At 36.5% G+C, this 11,071-nt stretch overlaps 1 protein-coding gene across 1 annotated transcript; it reads left to right on the top strand.

Annotated features, from left to right (window-relative positions):
* The first annotated feature begins 495 nt into the window (after positions 1-495).
* Positions 496-9,141, top strand: calr3b (calreticulin 3b). The gene is made up of 9 exons (XM_067363391.1): positions 496-679; positions 1,839-1,940; positions 2,025-2,228; positions 2,314-2,408; positions 4,552-4,761; positions 4,850-4,963; positions 5,078-5,221; positions 7,454-7,546; positions 7,763-9,141. Exons 1-9 carry the CDS (start codon positions 583-585, stop codon positions 7,958-7,960), a joined length of 1,257 nt encoding a protein of 418 aa, XP_067219492.1. The 5' UTR covers positions 496-582; the 3' UTR covers positions 7,961-9,141.
* Positions 9,142-11,071: the final 1,930 nt, after the last annotated feature.

The following is an 11,071-nucleotide window of genomic DNA, read 5'->3' as shown; positions in this document are numbered from 1 at the left end:
TATAATCTTAAACCTAATGGACTATATCACATGGTTTGAAGTAATTGTTTGGGTTTGTATCATAGACTGTAAAAAAAGGTTTGTATCTTTACACAAGTTCTCTTAAACACAATAGTATTGTCTTGTACAGTTTCATCATATCAAAGTCTACAGATAAAACACAGAAGAGTAGGCTGTATTTAGAGGAAAACACACCCCCATATTTATTTAAGCACCGTTTTCCGCGTACACGTCTTGGCCGGTCGAGTGAGATTCTCACATTCAAACCCCGCTGATGTTGTCCTAGAAACTGATCCTGAGTCTGTATTGTCCTGTCATATGACGAGACCGCAGGTCATCGTGTACACTAACAACTGGTCGGAGAACAGCACAAGAGGCGGATACAATATCCGGTGTGAAGGCGAGCCATTCACTTCGTGGTCTCTTGTGATTGGTCGAGGGCGTCAGCTGTGGACCAATGAACGGCAGACATCTGTGCAGCCACGCGCTTCTCCAGAGACACGGATAAACCCCGAGAGCAGCAGAGCGCGAGCACGAGAGGGAGAGAGGGAGTGTGCGGGCTTAATTCCACAAATTAACAAAATGCAGATTATTACATTATTCCCGTTTGTTTCTGCTGCATTATTGGCATTGGCAGCCAATGCAGAGGTGTACTTTAAAGAGCAGTTTCTGGATGGGGGTGAGTGAATCGATAACTTGCATGTCATGGTTGATTTGTAGGTCACAACATTAATCAGTGACATTAAAATGGGTTGTTGAATGAAAAATTAATAGATTATGATGTTTAATTATACTTTTGTTATGCTAGGAAAGTCAATCTTATTACTTATCAGCATTATTGGTTCATGCATAGTTTGCCAGAGCAAAAATGAAACCTTGAAAAATTCTTTCTTTCTTTCTTTCTTTCTTTCTTTCTTTCTTTCTTTCTTTCTTTCTTTCTTTCTTTCTTTCTTTCTTTCTTTCTTTCTTTCTTTCTTTCTTTCTTTCTTTCTTTCTTTTTTTCTTTCTTTCTTTCTTTCTTTCTTTCTTTCTTTCAGTACTGAAGAAGTGCATTACAGTAGATGGGTTGTTAATTTACTTTTAAGAAAAAAATCAATATTTTAGGTTAAAATATACAGTTTTTATATTAAATGTAACTAGTTATCATGTAGTTGGTTGTATTTCCTCATAAAATCAAGAATTATGTTAGTTTTGAGCTCATCTATATGCCCAATATACTCCTAAAAAGTTGACAAAATAAGCATTTTGCATATATACACATTTTTATATCCCGCTACAATGGACCAAAGGTTCTGATGACTCGTCTTGCACCCAGGGGCGTATCCAAATGTTTGGCCAATAAAAAGGTTTCTTGAATGAGAAGGCCACACCCACTGAGACCCCCTGCAGCCGGACAGCAATAGAAAGTATCAAATTATGCACACTGCATTTAATAGGTCATCATCATTCAAGGTCTTGTCAAATTGCTTAATTGAACAAATTTTATTCCAGTATATCAGGATTTGTTAGTGAAAATGAAAGCAAAACTTGCATTTGGACATGTAAACTGTCTGTCTATCAAATGGGTTTGCAAGAACAGCCAACTTCCTTAAATATCATTCATTAAATGCGTGAGGAATGTGTCACCCGCATAAACTCCTCTCATTTCCTCTTCAAGCTCATAGATAAAGAGCTAGATAAATGCCTTCTTGTACAATTTGGGTTGGGTAACTTAGTTGGCGATGAGATGAAATCTCCTTTTTTGAATGGAAATCATGTTCCCAACTCATCCTTGGTCACAGTTGCGTTACCCGGTGTTGTTTTTTCTGTGTTTCTAACTTTATTATCTGAATTCTCAGATGCCTGGAAGAGTCGATGGGTGAACTCGGAGCACAAGTCTGACTACGGGCAGCTTAAACTGACCGCTGGAAACTTCTACGGAGATGCTGAGAAAGACAAGGGTAGGAGTGGTTCGCTCGACCTCTAAAAACAACTACTTTGGTTCAGTAAAGATGATATTAATTATGAGTTTGCTTCACCAACAGGGCTGCAGACCAGTCAGGATGCCCGTTTCTACGCCACCTCAGCCCGCTTCGACTCCTTTAGCAATGAGGACAAACCTCTGGTGATCCAATTTACCGTCAAACACGAGCAGAAGATCGACTGCGGAGGTGGATACGTTAAAGTCTTCCCAGCTGATCTCAACCAGGCTGACATGCACGGAGACTCCCAGTATTACCTCATGTTCGGTACGTCGACCAAGATTCTCTAGTTAACGCCTATGTGTCTGTGAAAGTATATAGTCTTAATTAATTTATTTAATCATCTCAACAGGGCCTGATATCTGCGGCTACAGCACCAAGAAAGTTCACGTCATCTTCAACTACAAAGGCAAGAACCACCTCATCAAGAAAGAGATCAAATGCAAGGTGAGTTAGTGATATTAAATCCAGAATATCAAGGGTTTATAAGACAATTCATATTCAGTAATATTATCACTTAATGCACTTACACAATCAGATGAAAACAACTTTTGAACTGAATTGATCTAGATAATGACACCAACTTTGCAACACTGACTAAATTGAGCCGAATAATGACACTGTAGATCTGCTTATATCTGACACTGAATTTGTCTTCGCATTAGATATTCTAATAGAGACAATTTGGTTGTGTATGTTGGAGATCCATGTATGGATTAATTACAGTTCATCACCGAAGGTTTGAAGGCAGATTTAGTGTCACAAGCGACTCGTGAAGAAATAGTATTGTCTTGAATGAAATAGTAAATCATGGGCATGTTTTATAAATCGAGGGAACAAAATAGTAAATTGTGAGCAGAATTTAGCAAATCGAGGGAATGAAATAGTAAATCATGGGCATGTTTTATAAATCGAGGGAACAAAATGGTAAATTGTGAGCAGAATTTAGCAAATCGAGGGAATGAAATAGTAAATTGTGTTCACGATTTAGCAAATCGAGGGAATGAAATAGTAAATCATCAGCATGTTTTATAAATCGAAGGAACAAAATTGTAAATTGTGCACTTAATTTAGCAAATCAAGGGAATGAAATAGTAAATCATGGGCATGTTTTATAAATCGAGGGAACGAAATAGTAAATTGTTCACGATTTAGCAAATCGAGGGAATGAAATAGTAAATCATGGGCATGTTTTATAAATCGAGTGAACAAAATGGTACATTGTTCACGATTTAGCAAATCGAGGGAATGAAATAGTAAATCATGGGCATGTTTTATAAATCGAGGGAACGAAATAGTAAATTGTTCACGATTTAGCAAATCGAGGGAATGAAATAGTAAATCGTGAGGATAATTTAGCAAATCAAGGGAACAAAATAGTAAATTGTGTTCACGATTTAGCAAATCGAGGGAATGAAATAGTAAATTGTGAGCATAATTTAGCAAATCGAGGGAATGAAATAGTAAATTGTGAGCAGAATTTTGCAAATCAAGGGAACAAAATAGTAAATTGTGTTCACGATTTAGCAAATCGATGGAATGAAATAGTAAATTGTTCACGATTTAGCAAATCGAGGGAATGAAATAGTAAATTGTGAGCATAATTTTGCAAATCAAGGGAACAAAATAGTAAATTGTGTTCACGATTTAGCAAATCGAGGGAATGAAATAGTAAATCATGGGCATGTTTTATAAGTCGAGGGAACAAAATAGTAAATTGTGAGCATAATTTAGCAAATCGATGGAACAAAATAGTAAATTGTGAGCATAATTTAGCAAATCGATGGAACAAAATAGTAAATTGTGAGCATAATTTAGCAAATCGAGGGAATGAAATAGTAAATTGTGAGCATAATTTAGCAAATCGAGGGAATGAAATAGTAAATTGTGAGCATAATTTAGCAAATCGATGGAACAAAATAGTAAATTGTGTGCATAATTTAGCAAATCAAGGGAAGGAAATAGTAAATTGTTCACGATTTAGCAAATTGAGGGAATGAAATGGTAAATCATGGGCATGTTTTATAAATCGAGGCAACGAAGTACTAAATTGTGCGCATAATTTAGCAAATCAAGGGAATGAAATGGTAAATTGTGTGCATGTTTTATAAATCAAGGGTAAGTCGAATCGTAAGTCGAGCTCACGATTTAGCAAATCGAGGAAACAAAATAATAATTGTACGCACATTGTAGCCCCGCACATGACATGCAGGGAAAAAAACCCCACAGTTTTCAGATCATCAGTGTGTATTTTTTTGAGTGCATGCACGTGTTTGCCAGATTGCAAAGATCAAGTAAAACACCCAGCAGAAATGTATCCTTTTTAAGAGAAAAGCTCTGATTTAAGATCTTGACATCTGGCAACCTCAAGCATAAAAACTATTGCAGGCTTGGATCAAATAAAATTTGAACAGAATTTCAGTGTAAATATTGGGCCAATACACAATGGTTATTTTTAATAATCATGAGAAGCATAAATTATCATGATTAAAATATGATTAATCGTGCAGCCCTGTGTCATAGAATGAAATTTACATTTGAAGTCATTTTTAAAACAAGCTCCCTAAACTAACTCCATCTTTCTCTCCAGGATGATGAATTGACTCACTTGTACACATTGATCCTGAATCCGGATCAGACATACGAGGTGAAGATCGACAATGAGAAGGTGGAGTCCGGCTCTCTGGAGGAGGACTGGGACTTCCTACCCCCAAAGAAGATCAAGGACCCCGAAGCCAAGAAACCTGAGGACTGGGACGACCGCGCCAAGATCGACGACGAGACGGACACCAAACCTGAGGTTTGATTGTGTTTAATGCTCCTGCTTCATATCACCAATGACACACAGCCTGGTCAGTTTCATGAACTCCGCTGTCTGATGTTGTCAGGACTGGGATAAGCCTGAGAATATTCCCGATCCTGATGCCAAGAAGCCAGAGGACTGGGATGAGGATATGGATGGAGAGTGGGAACCTGCCATGATCCCAAACCCGGAGTACAAGGTTCAGATTTACATACTAAAAGATGCTCCAAACGGGATTTCTGCTCTGTAAACTGTTGTTACTTCCTAATGTTTTAGGCCTCTGATCTTAATTTATCATTCTGTTATGGTGCAGGGTGAGTGGAAACCCAAGCAGATCGACAACCCGAACTATAAGGGCGTCTGGGTGCATCCTGAAATCGACAACCCTGAATACTCTCCTGACTCCCAGATCTACAAATTCGACAACATTGGCGTACTTGGGCTGGATCTCTGGCAGGTAGGAGAGTGCCTTAGTGTTTCCATGAAATGGCCACTATTTTCTTTATTATGAGAGTTTTTGCTGTATTTAACTAACATTATAAGTGCACCTCAGGAAGCTTTATAACACAAAATGCAATTCATGACTCCTTTAAAGTCCTTTTTAAGGAATGCATTTATTCGATTTATACGTGATTTACTGAATATTCACTATTTTGAGTGATTTTGACAAGCAAATTGTGTATAATGTGTTGAGCGTAATGTGCTGTTTTTATTATATATTTACTACTTTTGAACTGTGGCACCAGTTAACTAGATTCTTACTGAATTGTAATTCTTGAATGAAACATTTTCTGTCTATTTTGCATCAATGACTAAATTGCAGTTCCTCTCACATCTTTAAGCACTTTCAGAGGAATTACTAAATATTAGGGTTATTATAGTTGACAAACTAAAACCATAAGCGTTTTTGTTACTTCAAGTAAAATAATCATTGACTAAAAACAAAATTAAACACTAAGGAAACATTTCTCATTTCCATTTAGTTTAATTTCATGTATTAAAACGACTAAAACTAAAATATAAACATGTAGAGACATTAAAAAAAAAAACAAAAAAAAAAAGGGCAACATAAAAAAATTAACTAAAAATTAAACACTCTTGCAAGTGTTAGGGAAAAGGAAATCCATTTTAGAAGTGTTATTATGACTGTTAATCAGGACATGCCAACGTGTCAATGTGTTTGTGAAGTACGTCATCATGCTTTAAGGAATAGTTCAGCCAAAAATGAAAATGATCCCATAATTGAATCACCCTCAAGCCATCCTAGGTGTGTGTATGACTTTCTTCTTTTAGCTGAACACAATCAGTGTTATATTAAATAATATCCTGGCTCTTCCCAGCTTTGTAATGGCAGTGAATAGTTTTTGAAGCTCCAAAATGGCATAAAAGTAATCCATACGACTCCAGCAGGTTAATAAAGGCCTTCTGAAGAGAAGCGATGGGTTTTTGTAAGAAAAATATCCATATTTAAAACTTTATAAACTATATTCACTGGCTTCCATCTGAAGTTTTTTTTTTTCTTTTCTTTTTTTCTCTCATTTCTAGTTTTAGACTTCTAATTCGTGGCTGCTGTTTTGTTTTGCTCTATGCTCTGCACTTCCACATTCGTCAATTCTCACCTAAGGAACTTGACTCTCTCATGAACGCGCATACGGCCAATGCCGGAAACCAGTAATTATAGCTTATAAAGTTAAAAATATGGATATTTTTCTCACAAAAACCCATGGCTTTGCTTCAGAAGGCATTTATTAAGACATATGGATTACTTTTATCATGGATGGATGTGCTTTTTTGGACTTCATTCACATTATGAAGCTTAGAAGATCCAGGGTATTATTTAATATATTTCCGATTGTGTTTGGGCTGAAAGAAGATGGTCATATACATCTAGGATGGTTTGAGGGAAAGAAAATCATAGGATACTTTTCATTTTTGGTTGAACTATCCCTTTAACATGGTGTTTGTGCATTGAACCACTGTTTACACGACCCCATTTTCAACCTAAAATGGAAAACCTTTTACGCGTTTTGGCCGTTCATTTAGATGACAACGGCGTGTTGGTGGCTTGAAAACGCAAACTTTTGAATCAAAGCGCAAAAACGTGAATCTGTGAAAACAGTGACTGCATGCATATGCATATTACGTTTTTAGTCTATCCACTTTTGTTAACACGGAAATTAATGTATTTCTGTGAATGTGTGAGACTTCCGATTTATTAGCCGCTATAGGGAAATAATGTGAAGAATATCAAAGTGCATTAAACTCTAAAAATGAAGTGGACAGGCATGCACGTTTGGTAATGCGCAATCTTTCTTTACAAAGTGACATCGCCACCTACTTGTCTGGCATGAGTAATGCAGTGTTTTTAGTCATTTTGGCTGATCTGTGTGAACGGGGATAGTTTTGATAACGTTCTCATCTGTACTGAGAAAAAACTTTTCTGTTTTTAGTACATCGTTGTCGTGTAAACTGTAACCCTAAGAGGCACTTTTCACCCTCCCTCAAATTCAAGTCAATTTGTATAGTGCATTTCAAGTAAAAAAAACACCATGAATGTGTTAGGCAGCAATTACAACTGAATTATTATTACAATGTTATTACAGTTGGTTCAATTAGGAAAGAGAGCTTTAGAGCTGTATGTATACAAAGCACTTGTTAATCATGTTTTGTTTCTGTTTTGTCAATCCAGGTGAAGTCTGGCACTATTTTTGACAACTTCCTCATCACCGATGATGTGAAGGAAGCAGAGGATTTCGGAAATGAAACGTGGGGTGCTACAAAGGTACGAGATGCATACACTAACCGCTGTATAAAGGCCAGAGATTGTCATATACTAAAAGCATTAAGATTTCGAAAAAATAATTCTCTGTTCCAAACCTAGTGAGGTGTCAAAATTGGCGGCTACCTTGATACCCAGCAGTTATAGATTCGCAAATGATTGCAAAAGAGTTTGATTTTTGCATGTCACTAAATTAGTGAACTGTCTGTCGTGCCACAGGGTCCCGAGAAGAAAATGAAGGATGAACAGGATGAGAAGAAACGCAAAGAGGAGGAGGAGAAGAACAAGGAGCAGAGCACAGAAGCTGATGAGGATGAGGAAGATGAAGGAGAGGAGGAAGAGGAGGAGGACGAGACAGACGAGCCTCCGGAGGAGGAGGAGGGAGAGGAGGACACGCTTCCTAAAGACGAACTGTAAATGGGGAAGCAGATTACGTCCACATTCCGTGGTTGCCAGGGAAACGACTGCAGTGCATTCATTCTAAACGTGTCGCTCTTAGAGACGGAACTCATGATGTCATACAGGGTCAAAAGGGCGACTGGATGTTCTCAACCCATACATTTAATTTGCGACCATTAATGAGCCAATTAAATCTGTTTTTGTTTGTTTGTTTGTTTTTTTTAAGAATTGTCTTTTCTTCTATGGTACCAGGAGTCTGATATGTGTAACATCTTTGAGCGCTGATCTATGATCAGTTTATTGTGCCTTTCATGTCTGCAAAATCGATGCCCAATGTTAGTTCATGGTGTTGGTGTCAATTATATTCAGTTGATTTGAAGGAATTGGACTGAATTCATGAAGTTTACATGAATAACAATTATAGTAAATAATGTTACTGGGATGTTACACAGTTCACAGTTGCAAAAATGTGATGAACACAAAGTGCAATGAAACAAAATAGAAGAGGATGGTGATTTTTCGCCCTATTTTTATGGATAAGAGATTAATCCGATCACAGGCTGGGTTCCAAACAGTGGACCTTGTTTCTGAAACATAAGCAGAACAAAATAGTGTAAATTGTTGCAGAATGAGTTTCTAAACAATATTTATGAACAATCTACATTAATTCATTTTGCTTGTTTTTCATGAATAAGGACCAATGAATGTTTGTACTGTAGTGCAAAAAATTTACAATGGCATAATGTTCCTTTGGCACTGATGATTTTGTTCTTTTGTTTTCTGTTACCACAGAATATGTGCTGTGGATGTTATTAATCTCCTAAACAAGATATTCAGTAAAATTCCTTTTATTTTCCAGCTCTATTTATTACAACAGGAAGGTTGCAGTTTGAGCTTGTTTTACCTTAGATTTCAGTGGCAGTAACATTTGTGATGTTCAGTTTGTAGCTGATGTAAATCTTTTGTTTTGTTTAAAAAAAACAACAACCTTTTGTTACTTGAAACTAAATTAGCTACAATAAGGGATGTGGTAATATTTGCAGCAATTTCAAGACCGCGTTAAAATAAACTAGTTGTCTACACACTGTGATGTTCGAATTGGATTAGTACTGAAAATCCTGTTTAGTGATGTTAAACCACCTTTTTACATGTTGAGAGTTGTAATTAATGCCAAAGTTTTAATAAATAACTTTATTGTACATGCAGTTGTAATATTTTGTGATATTGAGCACATTGGTTTCATACTCCAGAACTTTTGATGTAGTTCAAGTTATTCGCACAGAAGAAAGATGAAGATGATATCAGAACATTTGTCCATGGTTACTAACACATATTTCCCATATGCCTTTTTGTGAATTTATCAGTGAATGTAGCTTTACTCTAAATATTTGTGGTTCATAATATGAGTTGCATTTAAAAAATGTTAAGCTTTATGAGAAAATGTTCCTGTTTCAAACCAACACAAACTCTTGAAGCAGTGGTTTGTGAACATCTCACTAAAGTGAAGTAAATCGAGGGTTTCACAGATGTTTCAAAACATTATTCAATCCCCTTTTTCATCATTTGAACTGCACCAAAGCTGGTAAAATAGGCAGTAACAGACTAATACATGTTTAGGTTGTTGCTTGCATTACAACCCGAATTCCGGAAAAGTTGGGACGTTTTTTTTTTTTTTTTTTTAAATTTGAATAAAATGAAAATGATTTTTTTTTTTTAAATCACATGAGCCAATATTTTATTCACAATAGAACATGGATAATATAACATGTTTAAACGGAGAAATTTTACACTTTTATCAAAAGCTCATTTCAAATTTGATGCCTGCTACAGGCAACAAATGGCTGAAAAAGCAAGAACTTTTGAAAAGATTCAGCTGGGAGAACATCTAATTAAGTTAATTGATATCAGGTCTTTAACATGATTAGCTATAAAAGGGATGCATTACAGAGACAGAAGTAAAGATGGGCAGAGCTGTGAAAGAGTGCATAAAAAGATTGTGGAAAATACTGTTCCTCAACGTCAAATTGCAAAGGCTTTGCAAATCTCATCATCTACAGTGCATTAGTGATGGTGATAGTGAAGTCTCATGAAGCATTGAAGCTTTTCAGCCAAGTGGTTCACAAAAGGGTACATTTCTCCAGACTTCATTTGCTCACAATAACACCTGGTGGTCAAACAGTGTAAAACAAGCAGATACATTACAGATGTCCTGATGTGATCTGTAATACACTTTATTTTGTGCCAGTTAAGGCTGCTTCACGGATGCCGTGTCTTCCGGGCTAAAGAGGAAGGAGGCCTTCGCCTTCCAGTGTGTTATCAGCGTTCAGTTCAAAAGCCAGCATCTCTGATGGTATGGAGGTGCATAAGTGCATACGGTATGGGCAGCTTGCATGTTTTGGAAGGCACTATGAATGCTGAAAGGTATATAAAGGTTTCCAGACGACATCTATTTCAGGGAAGGCCTTGTGTATTTCAGCAGGACAATGCAAAACCACATACTGCAGCTATTACAACAGCATAGCTTCATCGTAGAAGAGTCCATGTGCTGAATTGGCCTGCCTGCAGTCCAGATCTTTCATCTATAGAGAACATTTGGCACATCATTAAACGAAAAATATGTCAAAGTTGACCACAAACTGTTTAAATTTGAAATGAATTTATTTTGTGCATAAAATTGCAAAATGTATCTGATTACACATTTGTTATCCATGTTCTATTGTGAATAAAATATTGGCTCATGTGATTTGAAAGTCTTTTAGTTTGCATTTTATTCAAATTTAAAAAACGTCCCAACTTTTCAGGTTGTATTTTCACACCACATGTTTTCCATAATGGCAAAATCACATCATTCACCCCCTTTCATGTCTTGCATTTCCAAAACTGATTCACAAGATGGAGACATTTTACAGAAGAAGTGAACTGGTTTGACTGGTTTTCTTAAGTAATGGGCAGCACTTCTGATACTTGAACTGAATTTTCTTTTCCTAAAAAAAAGGAAATTATTATTACTTCTTTATGATATAATCTTTAACCAATTATTAACTTTAATAAATTATTTATTTATTTTTTTCCCCACGATTTGACATTGTCTGTACGCGCTCGCGAGACTCCCGTGCGCGTCCTTGTGAA

Source organism: Chanodichthys erythropterus, chromosome 16 (assembly GCF_024489055.1).
Source record: "Chanodichthys erythropterus isolate Z2021 chromosome 16, ASM2448905v1, whole genome shotgun sequence".
NCBI classification, from domain to species: domain Eukaryota; kingdom Metazoa; phylum Chordata; class Actinopteri; order Cypriniformes; family Xenocyprididae; genus Chanodichthys; species Chanodichthys erythropterus.
Note: the sequence above shows the minus strand (reverse complement) of the source record. Positions and strands in the feature narration are given on the sequence as shown.